Source organism: Mastacembelus armatus, chromosome 9 (genome assembly GCF_900324485.2).
Source record: "Mastacembelus armatus chromosome 9, fMasArm1.2, whole genome shotgun sequence".
NCBI lineage: Eukaryota > Metazoa > Chordata > Actinopteri > Synbranchiformes > Mastacembelidae > Mastacembelus > Mastacembelus armatus.
Window position 1 is genome coordinate 17,231,593 of NC_046641.1, and position 25,000 is coordinate 17,256,592.

The window sequence follows — 25,000 nt, forward strand, 5'->3', positions numbered from 1 at the left end:
GAATGTATCACTATGTGCCATATCTATCCGAATTTGAGAGGATGGTGTGTTTTTTTCTTTTTTAATCATTTTCTCTTAGCTTCTCAGCGCTCTCTTAATATCTAGCTGATTCAAGTAAGACTGCTTTCTCACTCTCATTTTTGCTACATATGGTGGGTCCAGCTGACAAGATCCATCTAATTCTGTTTTCACTTGCATCTATCAGATTAAAAAAAAACAAAAAACAGTAAATGACATGAAAACCGCATACTGGAAATTAAGGAAGGCATGAAGCAACCATGCATAGCCTGAGATATGTGGTATGATGTTCATGGTTTCGGGTGGTATAGTTGACCTGGGAGGTTGTTAATTGAGAGTTTCTAATGCACAGTGTCAGAAATATTGTGCATTTTGGAGAAATAAACAGTAGAAACAAAATATTAACTCCGGGCTCATCTTTAATTAAGTTATGATTATGGACAATTGGGATCGATCCACAAATTCTGATATTTTTCTGTAATTATTAAGTCAACACGAGAGCGTGGGAAAGTTTTACCAGCACATTACTGCTCAAATGAGAAGTGGGGACATGGGAATTAGGACGTTTATGAATGTCCACTGCATATTGACAAACACCTCTGAGTGTCTGCATGTCCTCTCCTCGTGCTACCTGTCTTCTACAGAGTACTCAACAGCGATGAAAAGAGAAAATGGAAAAAAGACGAGGAAGGGAAGGGGAATACTCAACAGGCAGACTGTCGTCACCATAGCAACAGGCAAGCCATATCCCAAGTGTCAAAATTTTATTTCCTCTGTGCCCTTTTCTATAGGAGATACAAGGGAGGAGTCTATTACAGAAAACAGACATTAAGATATCATGCAAACAAATATTCAGTATTTACTGGTCTAATTACACTCTGCCTTCCTCCAGCAGCCAAAGGCCACTGAGGCACACTCATTGCTATCATGCAGTGAAGATGGGAAATACTGTTTAGAATAACTTCTGCAACTGGTAAGACTCGCTGTAACAAAGAACAAGAAACTAAACATTCATTTAACTGACGCTGTTAAGTTCATATGTTGCCCTGTAGGGACTGCTTTAGTTTGGGCTTTTAAAGCATTTAATGAAAAAATAAAATAGAAGCATGAAAAAAAAACATTATCATGAATCAGAAAATGAATCAATCCAATGATTCAAAATAAAATTCACTGGAAACATTTTTAAAAATTATTTAATCTTTTTAATTACTTTTAAGCCAAAAGCCTAAAACCTTTCATGGTTCTAGCAACTCAAATGTCAAGATATTCAGATTTTCTTGACGTGCAAAAGTATTTTTGGGCTTTGGAATGTTCATCCAGCAAAATGTGACATGTAAATATGGCACCTTGGATAAATCTCTCTCTGATTATTAAAACTGATCAGAGGTTTATTCAATAATAAAATTAAGCTTTAGTTGCAGCCTCAGAAACAGCACTCTACACCTCAAACTCAAAGTGAATGTATTGCAAAAGATTCTGTTTCCCATCTCTCTTTACTCCTAAGCTCTCCTTGAATACTCCCTGCATGCACACAGTCCCACTCTCTTCCTGTCCACAGCTATGCAGCCACAACAAAAGGAAATGAATATTTAAGAAATGTTTGTTTATTGTTTACTTCGTCAATATGGTAGTCATGTTTACAAGGTCATAAACATACAAACATAAACAAAATGAAATGTCTGTCATCTAAATCACCCAACTATCATACAAAACAAAGAGAAGGTATGCATGCAAGATTGTGTATGTTTGCACAACAGATGTTCTGTGCAGCCTGTCAGACAGCTAGCAGTATCCCGCAGCTGATACTCTCTCTGGACAGGCTGACTGAGTGACAGGTGAGTGTGTATGTGTGTCTGAGGCTGCGCGTGTGCGTGTGTGTGTGTGCATGTGTGTATGTTTTCTTGTGTGTGTGAACAGAAGGGGGCTTGCTTTGCCTCCAGCAAATCAATGTCACCTCAGGGGAATGTGGAACCTGAGTCAAAGAGCAAGGGAGATTGAGAAAGAAAGTCAGCGAGAGAGAGAGAGAGAGAGAGAGAGAGAGAGAGAGAGAGAGAGAGAGAGAGAGAGGGACAGAGAGAGAGAGAGAGATGGAGAGATGGCACAAGCCCTGGGAAAACACATTTTGCTCTCTTACCCCTCACCTATCTGAGCTCCTTCACTCACAAACTTTACACATTTTCCAGTAAAATCTGTGTGAGTTTGAAAAGAAATCAGAAAAGATGCTGAACTCCCACAGTGGGAAATGAACACCTGCCAGAAGCTACATGTTAATCAAGGTAAGAAACTTAGATCAGGCTCCATTATGTAACCTACAGTATACCAAGGTTTCCTGAGCCAAAACAGATCAAAACACATTAAACTGGCATTGATTCCCAATTCCACACTTCTTAAAATGAAATATTATGTGCAAATTCAATTTGAAATAAAAAAGAAGAGTCTGAAAGTCTATCTACACTTCACTTCAGGTACAAAAACTGCCACATTGGTGTGGAGAACCCAACTGAACACTCACTTCTCCCTAAGACCATTATATCATATCACTGTCTCGCTGTCAGGAGCACACACACTATTAAATTGTGTGATGTGTCTAGAGTATTGGAGGCTAGAGTTGACACTAGAGCAGACTGTTGGGGTTTTATAAAGGTGGCATATAATTAGGTCATCATTCAGGGATGCCATGATTTAAAGGTGAATACCTTTTAACTTTTTAGTTACGGTAGAAGAGCAAGAATGGAAATGTCAATCTGTCAGCCAGTTGGTTCACCACTTTGGTCACCCAGCATTGCTGTTTCTAAAGACAGCTCCACAGAGCTGATAAACTCAATACAAACCCTTAGAGTTTTATTTAAAGATAAAATAAACCTAATCAATGGCTATTTTGTAGTTAGAATTTGGCCATACACTTCAGAGCTACATACATTAGATCTAGCTTTAAGGTCTTTTACTTTAATTCCCATTCACTATCCCCTTGTTCTGCTACAGAGTCACTATGGTAATACAGTGTTTCTAGTTTGAAAACGATGGGGCCACTGTCTCATATTATGGATATATCTAGCATGAACTGCGGAAAACCCAATGAAACAGAAGAAAACTGTGTTCAGAAAAATGACATTTTAGCCTTGGCCTCGTAGCCAGAAAAGAATAATGCAAATATTTTGTGTGTAGATGCAAGCTCCTCCAGCTCTTTCAAAGACAAGTGGAGAACTGGGACTTCAGTAGAAATGAAACAACCAATGAACTGTCTGACAAAAACCTTGGATGAGTTGAAAAGGTTGACTCCCGACTTGCATGATTCACTGACACTGTCTAGACATAGAAAATGTCTTCCTATTCAGTGAAACATTCAAGTGTTAGAAGCATGATAACAACCCTTCAAAGAGAAAAAAAGAAGCCAAGACTAAGCCCAAAGTCTCAATGGTGTAGTATAAAGCCTTCAACCTCGACTTCAAAACCACTCACAAAAGTTGACCTGGACTGTCTCTGCAACAAAGATGATCAGAGTCAGTTTAATCAAGGGAAAACATGGATGGACAGATACATTTACTCTATGGGTGTGAGCAGAAATAAAATAAAATAAACCAGGGAGCAGAGACAGGTGCACTGAAAGGTAAAGTAATAATCATCTGCTGGCTTGTCAGACACCACCAGACGATACCACTGCAGATACAATCCCTTTATTACCCGATGGTTCCATAAAACCAAATAAGCCCTATCCACAGAGCTGTGCATATGCATGCCTTTCTGTGTGTGCCCAACTAGACCTATCCTGATTCATAAACGCAGAGAAGAAGCAAGTGGCCAAATCAAATCAGATATGGAACCATCCTTGGCAGTGGTGTTTGCACAGTACAGTACAAACAGAAACTCTAAGTGTTCTCCTTCAGCCGTCGGCTACTGGAAGACAGAGGAGAACAGAAAGACAGCTTGCATATTTATTTGAAGAGAATTTATTTATTTATTTATTTGTTTATTTACCCGCCATCTTTCTGTGTTACAGTTATCTCATCTCCGAGAGAGGGAAAGACATAAAACGTTGTACATTTATAGGTAACGTTCAAGATCAGCAATTCCTAGCATAGACAATAAGCCTCTCTCTTCGTCTCTCACATGGCAATGAAGAGTGTAATTAAAAAAAAAAAAAAAAAAAAAAAAAAGCTATAGTGTAGCTGTAATGTAATGAAGACATACTGTGCACAGGATAAATGCCCCTGAGGTCAAGTGGGTAAGTGCATCAAAACAGATCCTTGAGTGGTCCATATCCTCCAATTGTATTTGACTGAATCCAGCTTTAGGCCAGCCACCACAATACCATGGCCTATTTTTCTGATTGTTGTTGTATCATGTACAGCCCACATACACACCATATATACAAAAACACACTTTTAACAATTTGTCTATATTTGCTTTGTTTGTGTGCAAAATAACTATACTGAAATTTTCCACATAATTGCAGTGAAAGCACATTTACACATACAAAGCATAAACCTTATATTGATACAAATTTATATATTTACCTCTGAATGTTTTCCTTCCCAGGGATGCGATCTCCTGATGGGTCCATGGGGGAGTGGGGCAGATTGAGACAAGAGGCAAGTGACTGACTGGAGTCTTCTCTGGACACTGTACACACACCCACACACACATATAGGCATTTTAAAAAGTTGATTTTCTAACACTAGCTGACGCTTTGAATTTGACTAACCTTACGACAACATATTGTAGCCATCAAAAATAATAACTCTCCTCCCAAGTGGAATTAAAGCTATAAAACTCAAGTAAGGTCACAAAATAGCTTATTAAAATTCAGCACTGACAAGTTTGAATAATGACAACACACTTTTTAAAAAAACATTAAACATATATATATTCACTTTTTATGATGCATTTCATAGATCAATGTGGATGAGCAAGGAAGAAAAGTTGGTGGTAAAGCCAAGATTTGGTAATTCTTCACGTCTTGAAAGGCCCCACTGTCTCTCTTTCTCCCTGACTCCACAGGGTATGAGTCCCAGTTTGGATAGGAACATTGGACAGTGTTGGCCATAAATTGGAGTAAAACTGCTTGGTTTTTAATAAAGGCTTCAACAAGCCACCTGAGAGACGTAAAAATGAGGAGTGCCAATGTGAGTGTGTGGGAGAATGAGGTTGTGGGATAGGCGTGCATCCAGGTGAGCATTTCTGTTTGTGTGTCTGCATGCGTTTATATGAACCTGTGCATGTATCAGAGCCTGTCTGCCTGTGTGTAATGCCCAAATGTGTGTGCATCTTTAAGTTAGTCCCATTAATTTGAGAACATGGAAGAACCTTAGTCTTCTCTTGCCAGCACATAGTCCCTTGACTTTATGAGAACGATTCATCAAACCTTTAATTTCATGCTACAATCTGCAAACCATTAGGTCTAATGACTAGGCATGCACGCTTCCGTGTTAGTGTGTGTATTAATGATAGTGCCTCCTTTAGCTCTGGATCAGACAGTGCCTTTAGAGATGTTTTAAATCTGTGTGTGTGTGTGTGTGTGTGTGTGTGTGTGTGTGTGTGTGTGTGTGTGTGTGTGTGTGTGTGTGTGTGTGTGTGTGTGTGTGTGTTTGTGTGGGTGTATGACTGCTCAGTTCAAACCTACGCTCCCTCCCAAAACTCTCCAACCCCCACAAGCACAGGAAATTCAGTTTATTACAGCTGAAGCTCCTACTGTAGTCTTTACTCCACAGTGCTGCTGAGCATTTTACTTTATTTGACTGCAGCTGTAATATTCTGTGAGTCCATCTGGGACTTAAATGTAGCCTAGAGATACAGAGAATCTAACCTCACATTTACATATAATCTGACTCAAAGATGGGTCAGAGTCAAAGCTAGACATGCTCACACACTGTTGCCGTATTAACGATCAAACATGTACACGTTTTTCCTGAAAAACTTAAAGCATAGAGATGGAAGGTAACTGATTTTCAAGCTCACATTTTCCCAGTTAAGTTGTCTTATGTATATGTGTCACGCCCAGCCAAACACCAACCATTCAAGTAGATGTGTACATTTTGTGCCTTTGCAGTTTGATGTGTGTTAGTATGAAGCAAATATTTGCAATCTGAAATCACCAGAAACAAATTCAATACTGACAGTATATGCAACACACTTGCAATGTTGCCCGATTTATCACAATGTTCCTGCAAGGAGTTATTAAAGGAGAACAGTACATGCAATTTCAGTTAATCATTTTACATCGCTATGTGTACGCACAACAGTATAAAAAAATATTATGCTCCTTCTGCATAAGAATTAACAAATGAACATGTTCAGGGTTTTATTAAGTCCCTTTTGACACACATATATGTGGTGCGGATACACCTGTTCACCACATTCAATATAATCATTTTCTTATGTGTTACTTTGAAGTTAGGAAGGGTTAATGTGTTTGACACTCCATGCTGCAGTGTGGTGGAGCACAAGCGGTAATTCTTTGACAGTCACTTTTCAAACATGAGGCATGTCAGGAGGAGTGTGACTGAAATGTCAAAACAACAGAGGAGATAAATCGCTGTGAATGACGAAGCTACATCAAAGTTGTGGCGCATTTGGAAAGAACCAGGGATAGTAGCAGCTTGATGTTTTCAGCTTCATGTTAGGTGAACAAAAAGAGATGGCTTAATGAGGAAAAAGAGAGACACATAGTGATTCTCTTTATCTCTGCTTAGCGTCTAAGAGCTCTTGGGTTCTTTCCAGAGTAACAGCAATATAGTGACTTTAGGGAAATTAACTTAAAATTTAAAAAAAATAAAAATACCCAGTAAGCCTATACCTGTAGTATGATAGTAGCAAGTACCAAAAAAATACTTTCACACCTGCAGAAAATCAGTTCTGAAAACGTAAGCTGTATCTTATTTTATGCCACAGACTTGCCATAAAGAGGCAACAGACATTTCCATGAAGAGACACTGATGTTATGCAGTGAAAGATTTACCATGTCGATGTCGCTGATCGTCAGAGAGGTCCAGGTCTAACATCAGATCATCTTCATCCAGCTCCGAGGAACCCAGGTTGTTTAAAACATCCTGAAGAGAAGACACAAAAACACATGTACTTAAAATGACAAATTTAAAAACATAAATATCTACTAAAATTACAAGTACTTATTATATTCCTAGGGCAGGTTGTTCTGTATTCCTAATAGGGAACAATACTTTGGTTTAAACAGCTCATTATGAAGAACAGTTTTAATACAAGACACCTATTAATCCAAAAGGTTCTGTGCACCCTGAGGAGAAAAATAAAAAAATAAAAAAAACTCCAATTAAAAGAGGTGTTGAGATAAGGCAACACCAGACTGATTTATCAAATTATTTTCTTTGAAGTAATCCAGGTGGCTCATAACACTCAGAAAGAGATTCAATGAGTAAAAAAAACATAAAACTTTATTAACATTAGTATTAATAACGCTAACATTAGTTCTTTTTATTTGGATACAGGTTTTTCTAACTTGCCTGCACTTAATGAAACACTTAGTCCCTCGTCATTGCATTCGAATTCATGAAAACATGCCCTTACTCTTGTCATGTGGGGATCATAATGTATGTATGTGTATGTATGTGTATGTATGTGTGTGTGTGTGTGTGTGTGTGTGCATGCGTGTGTGCGTGTGTGTGTATATATGTGTGCGTGCGTGCGTGTGTTTGTGTGTGTGTGTGGTTAGGCAGTACATATTCTTTTCAAATAGAAGTTTAAAATAAACTCAGATATCAGAAAAGCATTAAATATTTTACATACTTTCCAGTATCATACCAGTATCTCCACTCACATTTTAATATTTCTTGAGAGCTCTTTCAATTTTTGCAATTTCTGCTAAGATGTACCCAACCCTGTGTCAAATGATGTTACACCTCAACAGTGTAGTGAGCACCAGTTAAGGTCAAACACCAAATCCTCACTTTCAGTACACGCTGTCATGTTCTCTTATTTTATTTGGAGGTTCTATTCACACAGGTAGATGATGCTCATCTTGGTTCAGTTGTATTTCAAAAGTCAATGCTGCCATCTAATGGTCATGAAAGAGAAATCTACAATGGGCAAGACTGATTAACACATTAACACCTTGCTTAAAAGAAACTAATAGTTGCATCTATATATCAATAACTGTAGCAGGAAAATTACTTGTTAAAAAAAAGTATAACAAGACAATAACAGACTACTAATAGGAATTACTATTCATGTCCCTCAACCAATTTCTTGTTCTTTAGGTAAACATTGCTAACACAGATACACACAATAGAGGTGAAGCACTCAACTACAGCTATGGGCTGCCTTTCATCATCAGCAGATTTCTTGCTAAATTTTTCTGGAGCCAAAAGGACACAGAAGTACAAGGTCAAATTATATCTGCAAATATTTCTACTCTTTTTTAAAAGAAAAAAATCTCATACAGTATACTATATTGCCCTGATGCTGAAAATCTCCCCAGTGTTTTAACCCCACAAGGCCAATAAACTAATTATTCACCACAAAATGAGCTTTGACCCAATTCTGAATAACTTTAACCTGAAACATCCTCTTAAAAATAAGAATATGCGGTCGATGCTTTCCACAGGCTTTCAGAATTCTTAACATTGGTTTAAAGACCATAACTGTACTAAAAAAAGAAAAACTCAAGCCAAAGTAAAATATCAAGAGCCAAAAACTTCTACAAGTCAGTCTCATGAAGGATTCGCAGATGCAGCTGAATCTGAAAATCCAATAACCAACTCTGTTCAGTTCTCATCACCGTTGTTTGGACATAAACAACCTCACAGTCACACTCTGTATCAATCTTCTCCCATCTGAGCAAAAGAGCTTCAACACTTAGTGGCGTGTCTGATTATTCAGCCACACCTCTGTGGAGAGACAGAGATTGTGGCAGAGAGAGAAGAATTTCCAAATAGTTAGATCAATGTTCTCAAATGCCATTACTACAGGACATGAGGCCACTGTGGTCTGTGTATGAACATGTAACATCACTTTGCTGTTTTCACTTTTTCACTGGATACACTGGATTATCATCAGAAAAAGAGACCAGAATGCATTTCAGGGTAACGAAATTGAACACACACCTCATTTAAGGCATTCAAGCTAATAGCTAAGAGATATTGGAGAATAAATGAAGACCCGTACCCTGTGATACTACTACACGCAGGTTTAATTTGAAGCTAAATTACTCTTTCTAATGCAGCCCTCTAACCACAGAAATGTGTTAATCTGATATTACTTACCAAAGATGTCACCTTTTTAACTCACTCATGCAATTTGAGTGAGAATAATCTTTGAATTTATAGAGATAATATCATATTCAGCCCTCATTAAAAGATGGCTCCGTCTCTTAACTGCCAACCAGAATGAGATCCAAAACAGGGACAAGACGAAGCAAGAGGTTCTTTCGGTCCATTAATACCCACTGGTTTCTGTTCACATTCTATGAAAATTACATCTTCTAAGTGCTTTAGGGTGGTAAATGCATTAAGATCAAGGAAGAGGGATTTGGCTTTGCAGCCAGGTATTATTACTTCTAGCAATGGAAAATATACCGGCTAATAAATGACTTTCATTCTGTCTGAGCAGACACTTCACAGCCACTTGTGTTTACAATCTGCCTGAGGGAATAAGTGATTGAATGTCCAGTCAAATCGGATATCTGTTTGTTAAATCAAAAGAAACACGTTTTTACCCACAATATCTCACATCACCTATCATTTGTTATTTTTAACAACTATTTCCTACAATCTCTGAGCAAAGCAAACACTCATCATATTCAAAAAGCAATAGCATTTCAAATTTAAGACAGGGAGATACTAAATGTGCTTCATGCTGTTGACTTTGTTAGCACTGGAATCCATATTTTCACTATTACCATAAATTTGAGGAACATAGGAAACTAGTACATATTGTAAGATCTACAGCTTTATTAGGGTAGGGTCTGACTGAGGCTGCAAAATCAGAAAATATAAATATATTCATACCTGCAACTTAATAGTTAGACATTACAGTTCTTATTTGTACAATAGCTAGTTTCTGGATAGATTTCTCAAAATTAAGGGCTTAACGTAAGGAAATACTTCAGTGCATACAGTACAATGCATTAGAATACTGCACTTGACCTGTGACAAATAACTATTATTGTTCTATTGACTTTGGGCTTGTTAAAGTTCAAATAGACAAATAAGGATTTTTTTATTAACACACTCAGTCTTCTAAATGGTGAACATTAGGAAACCCAGCCTCAGAGAAAATGCTGTAGTTTGAAATTTGATTTGATTGTATGAGTGTATAATTGTCACTGCTATTACGTGATATCTTTAGGCAAGATGAGCATTCAATATCCATATTTGTAAACATCCTTGTTGGTTTTCATTTTAAAAACCAACTGTCAGTTGTGGTTACCACAAATCTTGTCTGGGAGAAGAAGTGAAATCTTATCTGTGCTATGATTAATACAAGTGCCATTTATAATATCTACCCCTTTACAAGACATTAATCACACCAAAGGATATGAGAACAAGACTCACTACGCACTGAAACACACTTTTGCAAGCAAGCTGCCAAGCAACTATTGATATGTAGAAGTAACACAGTCAAGCTGATTGCAATCGAGCTATTCTGCCCTATATGTCTCTCAAATAAAAACAAAAGTACAAATTTAAAGTTGTTTAGCTTGTCTCTGGAGAACATCTTAAATAATTCTTTTTTTTTAAGCTGGTACTGAATGTAATCACTGTCAGGCTGCCACAGTATTATCACAGTTGTCATAAAGTTGTGAGCAAGTTGCTCAGTGCAACCAACACTGAATATGCTGGTAAAATAAATATCTCACAGCTTCCCACAGGGCCGTCAAAGTAACAATAACAACTGGAATTAGATTACCGAACAGCTCGAGTGAACACGTCCTCGCTTCGCTTCACAGTTTATCTCTGTGAGGTCAACAAATTATTCAGTTGTCACTGCAGACCAACTCTTTATTTACATGATGATAATTATATTCTATTTGAGCTGCAGTGACATAACAACAATAAAACACTAGTATATAGTGTGCACTATACAGATTGATAGTCAGACTTGTAACCCAAAAGTTGTGGGTTCGAGTCTCAGGACCAGCAGGAATTGTCGGGGGGGGCGATGTGACTAGCCAACGCTCTCTCCACCTTCAATACCACGACTGAGGTGACACCCTTGAGCAAGGCACCGAACCCTACTGTGTTCACTCAAGTCACTTTCACTTTCATTAATGGAATGGCACCTTCATACTGCCTTAGTCACATTGTCCCACAGTGTTCCATAACACATAAACAGCACAGTCAGGCATGCTGTGTATGCATTAACATCCTCTCTAGCTTTCGCTATGTCCAGTATTTACTTAGAGGACCTAATGGTTTGCATAATGTGAGAGTGTACGAGCTGCAAACACACCTAAGCAAAGGCAAACACTCAGCTGTTTCAATCTGGACTTTTTCATTAGCTGCAAGTGCCCTCTACTAAGCAGCAAATTTTAATGCAGCTAAAAGAGCAGCAATAGATAGTTTAATATACAGTAAACTCCGAGGCTTCTACCTTTCCTCCATGACCCAGGCCACTGAAGGACCCTTCACAGGCCAGGAGCACCAAAGCAAAAGGTTGTTTGGTGAAGTGTATGTCAAGAAGCACGCAGTCTCCAAAGTACATAGCAACATGCTGTGAAATCTCTCAGTAGAAGCCTATAGTCCCTGGTAAAATAAATGGAATTGACTTAAAGTAGCTTTCCTCTTACTGAGCTTCTTTGTGTTTGTTGTTAGAAAACCAATCCATACACTATAGTGGCTATAAACAAAAGTGGATTTAACTACAGCATGCAAAAAAAGACTGGTGCAATGTTTGTTAGACAGCCTGCACCAGGAAAATATACAGGACATACTGCTGAAATCCTACAGATAACTGAAAAATGTTTCCAGAGTACTTTATCTATTCACACTTGCACTAAGTTTGGCTGTCAAGGCTTAAACAGCTTTAAATGTAGAGAAACCAGACTTTTTATGTGTTTTTCAAACCCATGTGTACACAGATACAGTATAATTTAAAGATTCTTATGCTTGACTTGAACTTCAGTATGTCTGTACTGTGTTATGGCAAAGTTAATAGAGCATCATTACATTTATGGCATTTCTTAAGTAGGTCTCTTTACTTACCATTAAATCATTTGTACATCAGAAAATTAGTTCAACAGAAGGTGCTGAGATGATCTAAATCTTAGACATATTACCACCACTTTCATTTCTGTCCTAGCATTAAAATGGAAATGGGCACAAATGATTGTGCCTAATTTAAAAAAAAAAACCCTTTCATCATATAATAAGTTATTTTTTGAGTTCTGATTGTAGTGAAGGAACATTAAAGACACTGTTTTTTGGTATTTTCCTGGTCAGAGGCATATGACATACCAACACACCAGGGTGCCGGGTTAGAATTCGTGATACCTACCAGACTTCCCAGTTTGGATGAAGAGGAGTTGTTTCTTTGTTTGAGGAGACCACATCCCTCCATGCCTGGGGTGTCTCTGTGGTTTCCCTGGATACGAGGCCCACCAGCCCCCTCAGAAGAGGAGCGCAGTCGCCTTTCCATCCGCATCACCTCATGATAGGGGCTGACACTGCTACAAAGAGAAGCTGGAGCAAAGAAAACAATAAGGACAAGCATAATATCAGATAGAGAGAAAGAATTTAGGTGAAACTGTTGCAACAGTGATTCCACAAGCACATTTTATTTCATTTCCAATTGGCATTAGTCAAAGGGAAAGGATTCTTTTCACAAAAGTAAGGACTTAAAGCGGTTCTTACTTATTCAGCATTTTTAATGATGTTCAGTCTTTCTTTTATGAAGCCTTTCAGGCATATTGTTCTTGGTCAAATGGTTTTTATGGCTGTTTTCTAATAATTAAGTTCGGTCTGAGTGCCTACAAGATTGTTGTGAAACAATAAAACTAAGTAGAGAATCAACATTTCTATAAAACCGCACTTCATATCAACCTCTTCCTCTCTCTCACTCTCTTTCACATACACTTAAGACATGCACACAACCATGCGCACATAGTTTCTCCTCTGAGTGTGTGGCTCTTCTTGCTTGTCTTTGTTCTTGTGAACTCACTCAGTAAAATAACAAGACACTGACGAAGCCCCTTGAGAACTCTGTCTCAATTTTACTAGAGCCTCAGACCATTTAAACCAGAGAGAAGGATCAGACCTACAGTACATAGTAGGGCCCACATGGCCATGACACGGTTTGTGAAAATAAAAATAAAATTCTGTTGTGTAGTCTGTACACCCTGTAGTTTCCTGCTACATTTCTAGAAGCATGGAGTGCAATACACTGTGTGTGCATTAGTGTGTGTGTGTGTGTTCGCATTCCCAGAATATGTTATTTGCATCACTAAGCATTTGCTGGCAGACGTGGTACAATCATGCCCACTGTAAAATACAAAACAGCCCACATCATACACACACAGTCCCAGTTACAGTTCTGCCAGAGGTTCTAATATACTGCAAACAGAAAGATGACAGCATGTCAATTAGAGAGCATTAAAGTGACATTTCAGCATTGGCTACATGCAATTATCAGCTGCAGCGACTTAAACTCTTTAAATTCCTAATTATACACTTCGTTAGTTCTAATGAAACCCTAAATTTGCACTCTTTATGATTTTGAATGACCTCACTCTTGACCTCAGAGGGTAATAAATGCAGCCAGAAGATCAAGTTCTTCACTGTCTGACAACAAGTGTGGAAAGACATAGTGCTAATATAACATGTTATAACAGCTGAAGAAGAGCCACAAATCATCCTTGGTTAAGAAATACATTTTAAGCATGACACACGCTGTTTCACTCTTGACAACCCACGACTGGTACTGACTTATTAGATGGAGGACATTTTATTTTTCAGATTAACTGTCTTCTGACTTATTGCAAGAAGGACTGAGATCTGCAAGAGTTTCAAATCTGTTTCAAAGTTGTAAAATGTCTCGTAACATTCGGAAACACGATCAATTTTTATCAGAACTCAGAATTGTCAGACATTTCGCACGTTGCCAAAACATTATGTTGTCCAAATTGGTTATACAGTAGTTTTCAATCACTGAGTGGAAACAAACTGAGTGAGACTAATAATACTTTGATTCTGATTACACCAGTCTGCACCAACTCTACTTGCCCGTTTCCTAGGGCGATGTCTTTGAGAAGCTTGGTAATGAACTGTCAAAGATTTTTATTGGCTATGTTGTTCACAATTGCTCGCTTGTTCAGTCATGCATAAGGAAGCAATAAAATGAAACATCATTGAAGGAGCTGGAGCATGGCATCACTTCAACCGCCTAATAAATGTTTACCTCCAAACTAATTTTGCTAGGGATTCCTGTGAATGCTTTTGATGGATACACAGATAATAGTAAGTGCACCTCTAATATGGTCATAAAATAATAATATCATGAACATCATCAAAAAAGTGAGTTGATGCCCTTTTTCGTAGTAAAATGCAGACTTTAAAAGTACTAAAGTAAAAAAGCTGTGTCTTTATGGCGATTCACTTTGACATATTGATTACTTCATTTACTTTATATATAACATTAGCTCTAACACTTTGGAAAATAACTTCTCTGTTCTTCTTTTGAACTATAAAATGTGATAATTATAGTAAACACATACTGAACAGTAACAGTACATGTACATATATGTAATTCATGAGTGGGTAAGGAAGTTAGAGAACAGACACATTATCACTGCACAGGATCTAGTCAAAACCGATCAAATGCCTGATCAACGGCCTCGCTGAGCCCTTATCATAAAAGAATGTTAAAAAGTATGAAAGACATCTTTGTGTCTGTCTCTGTTGTCATACAACCTGATTCTCTGACTCTGATTGTACTTGGGTGATATTAGTGTGTGTCTGTGGCATTGCTTGTAAATCTGTGTCTGCCAGTGTTTGTACATGTATGAGTTTCATACCTGCATGTGGTTTCCTCAAGTGAGAGGACCTGGGTTCATGACGGCCACAGAAGCTGCCTCTTTCTTGAAAAGAGAGCGTGTGTCTTGTCCTCCTTTCCGACTGCTCCGGGTTGGAGTGACAACCCTCGCTGCGCACCACACATGCCTCGCTCTCGCTTGTGGTCTCTGTATGGTAACCCACTTTCCTAGCCTCCCCCAACTCCTTCCTCTCCTCTGATGACACCTCTTCCCTCGCTTCCCGTCTCTCTTCCTCCCTCTCCTTCCGCTCTTCAAGTGATTGTTCCTGCAGAGGTAGGCAGGGTACAGCTGTCTCCGGCTCTGAGAGGGAAATGGCAGTCTCATAGTCTGTGTTGTTGGCTGTGCTGGTGTCAGGAAGTAAGGGTTTTTCAGGACTGCACTGGCCTGGAGTGAAGAAAACCTGAGGAGAGGACCAACTACTTAGTAGGTGCAAAAACAGACAACTTCAATGAGGCAAAAAGGAAACAGTTTACAGTGAGGAAATCCCATTTTACTGCACATTTAAGAGGTGGATTTCTGTCTCCTCAGGCAGGGAAGTATTCATGTTTAGATAGCAAAGTCATTCAGTATGTTCTTTTCAATAGTCTCAGTATAGAGCTTTGTCTCTGCAGCAGTTATACTGGGTAAACGCTTTCCTTTCTGGAATTCACTCCTCTACCAAGACATAAAATACAATAAATTCTTTGAAAGAGGAAAAGTTGTGAGCACAAAGGTGTGAAATGTGGAGGGCAGTTTGCAGACATGCGTAGGTTTTCTTTTTTCATGCCTTAGCACTTTCAATAAAAGGACTTTTCATGCCCGGTGCTCAACTTTTATGCTACACTTCACTGGTTCCACCCAGCAGTCATAAATATTCCTCCTTTATGGGTTTTGTTCTTGGCATCCAAGGGCACCTGTGGTTGTACTCTCTATTCCTGCAGCATCAAGCCACATTTTTACAAATAAGTTCTTGTTTGTATGTTTGCAAGCAGACAGTTTATTGATTGGATAATTTAGCATGCATGTCAAAATGTTTTATTATTTCAGATTGACCTATTTAATTCCAAACAACCTTAGAGAACCCAGAAGGACAGACTAAAGAGCTTAAATCGAGCACACTACCTGGGAGGCACAGACAGCCACACTGCAGTTCTCTGGAGGAGGTGAGGCTTCCGGTTGAGCTGTGTCAGTAACTGGACCTGGCACAGATGCGGGTCCGGGGGCTAAACCAGACCCGGGGCTGGGAGCTGGCAGAGCATCCACCTCGGATACAGAATCCTCCGTGATGGGGATGAACTCTGAAGGAGTGATGGCTGTGGTTCGGTCGTCTGATATTATAGGGGACTGAAGTGAGCTCTCCCCACCAGCACCAAGTAGCTCACCTGGCCATGATCCTGGGGTGAGCCCCCCTGTGCCTGGAGTGTTGGTGGTGGAGCTTGGAGGTTCCAAATTCACTTCTGGAGGTCTGTGGTGATCGGAGGTGCGGGAGAAACGGTGGTGAGCTGAGAAGGATTTGGGCAGCAGCTGTTTCTTCTGCCGTGACGACCGTTTGTTGTTATTGCTGCCACCACTGTAGTCATCAAGGAAGCCGGAGTCATCTCCCTCATTGGCACCTGAGCTGCTGATGCAGTTTATAAACACATTTCGATTTGCTGTGGAAGAGGAAGAGGATGCTTTGTCAAAATCCTCAGTCTGAGAGCGTGTGATTTTCTTTTGCCTGTGGCTGCCAAACCCAAATGAATGGCGAGATTTGGGGCGTCCACCTCCATCACTGAACCCTGTTGACACTGATGTCGTTATTGTCTGCTGGTTATTTCCGTTTGCATCCGTGCCCTGTGTCAGTGGGGGTGTAAGGTTTAGGTTGATTGGCTGGACACGTGGGTCACTGTTCCTTTTAGCTGTGAAACTGAGAGACGGAGTGCGGAAAAGGCTCCGGCGTTTCCCGGTACTGCCAGAACTCGAGTTGGTGCTGGAGGGCGAAGAGGTGTGGACGCCATTTCCCACACCGCCTGAAGACGGAGAGGAGGGGAGAGACTCCTGCCTCTTACTGCTGCTGCGACGGAAGATTGGCAGGCGGGACACAAGTGTGGAACGGCGCGAACCTGATTCACCCATCTAGAAGCCGAGGCAGCAGGGCACTCTGAGGAAATAAGAAAAAATTCAATGGAAATCAAAATGTTTTCACTTATTATATATAACCAATAAAAACCAATGGTCAATATTATTCTAGTTTGAAGATCAGAGTAGTAAATTTAGTCATAAGACACAAAACTGTGTGACATTCTCTATAATGAAAAACCTCTAGAGCACCAAACTGTACACTTAAATCAAATTTCTATCTTTTACATATGAATTAATGTTTTTTTCATTCATCCATTGTGTTTAGTTTTTGATTTCTTTCTAAATATTATGCAAAAACTACATCACAATTCTTAAAGTACAAAGTGAGTCTCTTTGACTGTCTTTGCTTCTGTCATTTAAAACTTAAAATGATGTGGTTGCAAAACACCATCTGTACCAAAAAACAAATTCTAGTCAGGTACATGAACCTTCTGCCCCCAAAATCAGCTTTAATTAATTCATGTTCTAGTTCAGTCTGTGTCTGATATTTAAAAAAAGACTGTACTTGCATGTCATTATTGCAGGCATGACTTCTCTTTACCATTGCTACGTCTTGTAATTACCATTGACCTGACAACTAAATCATGAAGAGACGGGACTGACCCAGATTAAAAAAAAAAAAAGAAAGAGACCGAGAGGAAAAGGAAAGCAAAATTGCTACTGGTTATAAACTTGTTTGAAGGTGCAACATGCAACAAAGACAAAAAGCAAAGTGAAAGCTCTAGTGTGAGATTATCATCTCAGACAACAACAACAAAAAAAAAAAAAAGGAATTTTGGACAGAAAAGAGTCTGGAACTGTTCGGACAAGACTATTTCCTGGCCTGTGCGCTACATTTGGTATTTTAACAGTGTTTTCACCTGCACCTTCCTTCAGAGACTGAATCTTGAGAGTCTCATGCTACAAGGTCACATGTCATCTACAAGGATCTTTTTACAATTCTACAATTAACAAACCTCCATGTTAACACACTGGAGGTAGAGTTACTGTCCAACTTGGAAGAGCCAAAGAGACACGTGTTCCACATACTGACATAGATTAAATGGAGACATTAATTCTTTTTGTGAATATTCACAGTTTCTGCGGTTTATCTGCAATGAATGAGCCTAACAGTGACTGCGTAGTTTCTTGTTATGTCTGAGAACCTGCCTTTGCAAGCTACTGAAGTGTTTTGCTTTTGATCTCTGTGTAATAAGCTTACATTCACACCTTTTAACAAAGTGGTTTATGAGTGTGTCACTCCACAGGTAGTGCCTATTTTCATACTAAGTTACCTCTGTGTAATAGTTAATAGTTAACTGTCCATGAATATTACCATGGACAGAGGAGGCTAACAAATCTACAGTAATTACATAGTAAACAATAAAATGACAAACACACATAACAAATGATGTCATAGTTTGTTCTGTTTGTCCTGGATTAATTAAAGTTGTCTGTGTAAATCAAAACACACTGAAACACATCTAAGATGTTATGTTTCCACATCACCACAAAGCCATCTGACCAGGTCATGGCACTCTGACCTGGCTCTCTGAGAAAGTAAACATCCTTCAACTAATCCAGCAGAATAAAACAGACTGATAATGCCTCCATTACTGGCCTTTCCAATCAGGGCTAATAACAAATCTCCTTTAAGCAATAATTTCTAAGAATTAGGCCTTTGTATGTGCTAATATGTCATAAAGATAAAATATACACTCATAATGCTCCAACTGCCCAACTGTTAATGGACAAAATGTATATACCTTACACACAATTATATTTGACATCACAGTGCTGTACATTATGATAATATAGTTTAACCAGTATAATAAAAAACTTTATCATTTAGTGACAAAGAGCTAAAGCTTACAGAAAGAATTAAAAGAGAAGTCGTACTGTACATGGGCAGGTGGAAACTTACTTCCTCACTGCTCGGTCACTGCACAAGATGTGAGACTGCCTGTGTCAGAGAAGTAACAATTTCACCTTATCTTGGTTCCTCTTCCCTTTTCTCAGTACCGCAGTTAATGATTGGGCTGCTGTATTGAATAACAGAGCGCGATGCAAACACAGTTTTATTTACTGTTAGTATGCCTATTTACATGAGTGACTAACTTAATCCCTAACAGAGTAGACTAGAATATATTTCTAGTAACAGATTAAAAGGTTAAAAGTTTAATAGACACCTGCAATTTTCTAGTGCGTTTCATTTTTAAAGCAATGAACATTTCAGTACTTTCATTTTCAAGCCACCAGGCACTTACACAACGAGCCAAAGGGACAATGTGGCATGTTTATTAACAACTGCTGGACAAACAGCACAGTGCCTCAGTGACATGCTGGTGTAAAGGCTCTGAACAGGTTATTACCTGCTAACTAAGAAAAAAGTCGTCTTTATCACATTAGTTATTCTTAATGCTCACAAAATACAATTCTGTCCCATCTCTTAATATACAGCATATAGAAACCTTTTGTTAATTATCACAGAGTCACCACAGCTGCCAGTTCATGTTCTGTTCAATACTTTTCAGGACTTTTCAAAATATAGTACCATCATACCCGACTGCAGCACCACCTTTCAGTTTTAACAGAACATAAATGCACAATCCCTTTGAGCCTACCCGCCATTCTACTAACATTCACACCATATGTCTTCTCCTTTCAGCTGCTCCCTTCAGGGGTCACCACAGTGAATCATCTGCCTCCATTTAACCCTATCCTCTGTATCCTCCTCACCCACACCAACTATCCTCATGTCCTCCTTCACTACATCCAAGAACCTCCTCTTTGGTCTTCCTCTAGGCCTCCTTCCTGGCAGCTCTAACCTCAGCATCCTTTTACCAATGTATTCACTGTCCCTCCTCTGAACATGTCCAAACCATCTCAATCTGGCTTCCCTGGCTTTTTCTCCAAAACAACATGGCTGCTCTCTCCACTGTCTTGTCCACCTCTCCTTTCATTCTGACTGACACTCTTTTGTCACACATCACACCTGACACTTTCCTCCACCCGTTCCAACCTGCTTGCACACGTCTCTTCACTTCTTTTCCACACTCTCCGTTGCCCTGGACTGTTGACCCTAGGTACTTAAAATCCTCCACCTTCATCACTTCTACTCCCTGTAACCGTTCTACTTGAGTCCCTCTCATTTACACACAGTAGCTATATAAAAACTAATAGGGCTAATATGTGAGTCCAAACTCCCATCTGAGTACAATTGTACGACTGATAGAGGAATGCCTGTCAGTTTAAAAGTAGAAAAGGTGTGTGTGTGTGTGTGTGGTATAACTAGGCGTTTCCTATAAAACAGGTTCTTGATGAGATTTTTTTTCAGTTACCACATATTACATACAAACCATAATCTTAGAAGACTGGATCATTGCACATTAAGCAACACTAGTACGACACACTCAGTATTGACTGTAAACAATATGCTTCATAAAGTCTTGGTTACTGATATGGTATCTTGAGATTACTTTGAACAAATGCAGAACAACACCTTTACAAAAGAGTCATTAGGGTTAGTATTCATTTCAGCCTAGGGTGATTTGCTTTTGAAAGGTGTGTATTTTCATAAGAGTTAGCTGGTTCCAGTGTTTCCGAAACAGAGCCTGCACAGCATTTAGTTAGCATGCTGCAAATATTTTAAAAAAAAACAAAAAAAACTGAGGTAATATTTTACCAGTTTGACAACACACACATGGCAGTGAAACACCAACAGAAAGGAAAATATTTCATCCCAGATACAGTGGGTCTATGTAATGTTGAAGGGACCAGTGAGTAAGCTGACAAGTTTCTATAACAGTACAGGAGAACTCTAAGACTGCAAGCAACAACTACTTTCATCATACATGAAAATAATGCATTGATTACTGCACTATTAGTGCACAAAATGTCAGAAAAATAGTGAAATATAGTCAAGCCCAAAATTATTCATACCCTTGGCAAATTCTGACTTACTTTTATTCAACCAAGTTTTTTCTTGATTAGAAATGACAGAGGCGTCTCCCAGAAGAAAATAAGACTGTACAAGAGGCATCATTGTGGAAAAAATTATTACTCATTTTTTTTATGTACATTTGAACAAAAAGTGGCATTTGAATAAAAGTAACTTTAAGTCAGAATTTGCCAGGGGTATGAATAATTTCGGGCTTGACTGTATGTCCAAAATTATTCATTGAAAATTGCAAATTTCATTGTTTTATTTGAGTAAAACATAAAAACTTTTATGAGTTTACCATCATGCAAAACCAGGAAACTAGCAAACATGACGTTACAGAGCTCACTGCACAGCCACAAAGCAATTGCAATGTCAAATGCACTGATCTTTAAGTATGGAAATTGATGGAGTGCCCCTTCAAGGTTTTTGTTAAAAACATGGGTGGTATATCATTTGGGTTGACACATAATACCAGAGCCAGGATCACCAATATCATCAAAATAAATAAATAAATAAAAGAAACAGTAAATAGACTATCATGTAAGGGAGAGAAATAGGATTTATGGACAAACAACCAGATAATTTGCAACATATTCACTGCTAATCATATGAATCTTTAAACACAAACAATATCTCTTTTGTGTATTATCACTGTACACATGTGACCTAATAACAGCAAGAGAAATGCGGATTTTGCAGAAGTGAGACAATGGATCAGGATGTGATGTAACATGGGATGGAATCATATTTTTGACAACAGCACTGATACACAAGAGAAGCCACTAGTAGGACTGTGACTATGTTTCTAAGTTTTCCTATTAGAGGAACTGTGTTAATAGTGTAGTGTACACAAAATTTTAAAAAAAATCTAAAGGCCACCTCTTCAAATTTGCAACATTCAGCTCAGAATAATGTTCTGCCCTAAAACAAGTAGAACTTCTCACATCTGCAAGAATCAGATATATTATACTAATATTTTAACTGTTTCACTAATTCTTCTTTTAAAAAACCAATTAATCAATTATAAAAACTGTCACTATGTTACAATCACTAATGGATTGACCTACTAATTGTTTCAGCCTGATCAATACTGTGGGGATCGATCCACCTGCCCCCATGTATAATAAAGTGGCACCTCATAAAGATTAAGCAGTGACTGGAGATTACTCCAGGGTTTGCAGAGACTACAGCATCAACAACAGCTCCCTGGCCTTAGCATGTCGTTTATTTTGATTCTGTGCATGAATTAACCAGAGCTGTTTATCACATCAGACAGCACAGATGTAATCGCAGGTATCCAGCAGCTGCAGCCCAGCGGGAAACCAACAACTGTCAGACCGAAAACAGCGCTGTGGAGCCGGGTTAGCTGTGTCGCTTCACTGCTGCGAGTCAACTCTGGCGCTAATGCTCCCTACGACGTTATATCCGTAAATAACGCACCGCATCGCCTTCTTCTGGCCGCAAAGGTCACCGGTGCTCAGCTGGAGCGCAGTAGCCGGGTTGGCTAGCAGGCAGGCGGCGGACAAACACACAGCCGTCGGTCATGGTACATTACCTTCAGCGGATTCCCAGCGTCTCTACCGAGGCCGCTCAGTGCAGGAACAGCCGATTATATCTCCGCTTTCGGCTCATACGGGTTATTCCAACCCACACGAGGATAAGTGCAATTATACAAATGGTAGTGAGATCGCACTGAGGTAGCACCGTGTGTTGCACTGACGCCAATATTACACCTCAGTGACGTGGAGGCTCCTTCGTCTCTTCCGCGTTGCGACGCTGGGCCGTGACGTCCTATCCTGCTCCTCCTGCTCCCACAGCTCAGCATCCTTCAGCAGGTGGAGGGATGTGCAGCCTTTCTCAGGCTCCACTCACACGTTACTCTGTATATTAGGATGTACTATCATTAAAGGCAGTAGCTACATTACATGGATTGGTCAACTTACTTTGAATCACTGCTTCACTCCATCTCTACCTCACCAGTCCAGGGCCTGTATACATCAACTTAAACACAATATAAAAGTTAAAAAAACAAAACAAAAAAAAAAAACACTTCACTTTTACTTCAAAAGAAAACCTATTTATCAAACGTCTTTTGCAATTAAATGCTATCTTTAAAAGATCCCGAAGTTGATCTGACTGCAATACAGAAACAGATTCAAGATTTTGTCACAGGCACAGCTGTGCAGGTGCAAACAGCAGTGAAATGTGATTGCAACGCTCCCGGATTGTGCAAAACAAAAATGCAGGACAGCAAACAAGAACATTTAACACTAAGGACATTAAATAAATCAAAAAAAGATTCAAACTTATACAAAAGATGAAACTAAATAAATCAAATACATGTATTATACAAAAAATGTGCAGCAGTATAGTGTACAGAATATGTAGCTAGGTTTGCGTTTGTTTTATACCTGTGGTTAAATGAATACTACAAGCGTATGTCTTAACTATAAAAATATATAACATACACACATAAAAGCCCCAGGGATTTGAACTTGGAACCTTCTTGCTGTGAGGTGACAGTGCTAACTAGTCAAGTGAGAAGCCTTTATCTGTTAAATTCACACAAAGTTCAATAAACATAAAAGAAAAAATCAAATCTATATTAGGCACAATCAGTCACTGGCTTTAAAACGCCACCGATTTTCCTACGTATCCTTGTGCACTGTTGTTCAAATGACTTTCCACGTGGTTCATTTCAAGTATCTTGGAAAACACTGGTACAGTTCCTCTGTGGATTTGCACTGTCTCATTGTCTTCTGTCTCGTCACGTAATCCCAGACTGACTCCATGATGTTGAGATCAGGGCTCTGTGGGAGGCAATGCCATCTGTTGCAGGACTCCTTGTTCTTCATGTCACTGAATGCAGTTCTTGGACTCTGGCTACACATTTAGACTCACTTGACAGCTGCAGAATGAATACAGGGCTGATCAGATTCCTCCCTGGTGGTATTATGTGTTGGACAGGAATCTAAACATCTATATGCAAAATGAAGCATAAAAATAACTGGTTACTAGTGAATACTATATGGCAAACATACACTTTGTAACATGTGTACTGACAGAGAAAATAGTAAAAAATTATAGTGAGCAGACTGACAAATACAAAAGACAATACTTCTAAAAATAACATATGAGGGAATGGCATTGAGTAAAGAGTAAGGTGCCTACATACAATACTTACAGTACAAATTTCTAATTGCAGACTAGAGACAGTGGCACTGAGAAAAAGACAGGAGGCAGAGCTGGAGGTAGCAGAGCTGAAGATGTTGAGGTTCTCTCTGGGAGTGACGAGGATGGATAGGATCAGGAATGAGGACATCAGAGGGACAGCTCATGGTAGATGTTTTGGAGAAAAAGCCAGGGAAGCCAGATTGAGATGGTTTGGACATGTTCAGAGGAGGGACAGTGAATACATTGGTAAAAGGATGCTGAGGTTAGAGCTGCCAGGAAGGAGGCCTAGAGGAAGACCAAAGAGGTTCTTGGATGTAGTGAAGGAGGACATGAGGATAGTTGGTGTGGGTGTGGAGGATACAGAGGATAGGGTTAAGTGGAGGCAGATGATTCACTGTGGAGCAGCCGAAAGGAAAAGAAGACAGCTCCAGAGTTTAATGAATCCCTGTAATGTTTGTGTTCATTTTTTTCTGTAATGTAGATTCACACCAATTCTAAAATCAAAATGTCTCAATGAAGCTATAAACAATTATTATATAATGGACAGCCTAAAGCTGCATCTAAATATGAACAATTTTAAGAAAGTGCCCAGTCAAATATGGAAAGTCAACTGTGCATTGTTTGCAGGAAGGCATTCCACGACTAGAGACTACACAGATTTAATAACAGTTTTATTTGATGAAATCTCCACACAACAAATTAAAAGTAGCATTTCCAGAAACCAGAGCAACAATTATCTCCACATTTTTATACACCACATGTACCAAAACCCATCACTTACACACCAC

The 25,000-nt window shown here is 39.1% G+C and overlaps 1 protein-coding gene across 2 annotated transcripts in view; it reads right to left on the minus strand.

The window, feature by feature from the left end:
* Positions 1–22,780, minus strand: part of ccser1 (coiled-coil serine-rich protein 1) — a 105,673-nt gene extending 82,893 nt beyond the window's left edge. For both annotated transcript variants that reach the window (XM_026321276.2, XM_026321277.2), the window contains exons 1-6: positions 22,594–22,780; positions 16,118–17,135; positions 14,999–15,416; positions 12,484–12,668; positions 6,974–7,064; positions 4,533–4,638 (exon numbers count right to left, since the gene is read on the minus strand). In XM_026321276.2, the coding sequence (XP_026177061.1) occupies positions 4,533–4,638; positions 6,974–7,064; positions 12,484–12,668; positions 14,999–15,416; positions 16,118–17,110 (1,793 nt within the window). In that variant the 5' untranslated portion in view covers positions 17,111–17,135; positions 22,594–22,780. The remainder of the gene's footprint in view (positions 1–4,532; positions 4,639–6,973; positions 7,065–12,483; positions 12,669–14,998; positions 15,417–16,117; positions 17,136–22,593) is intronic.
* Positions 22,781–25,000: the final 2,220 nt, after the last annotated feature.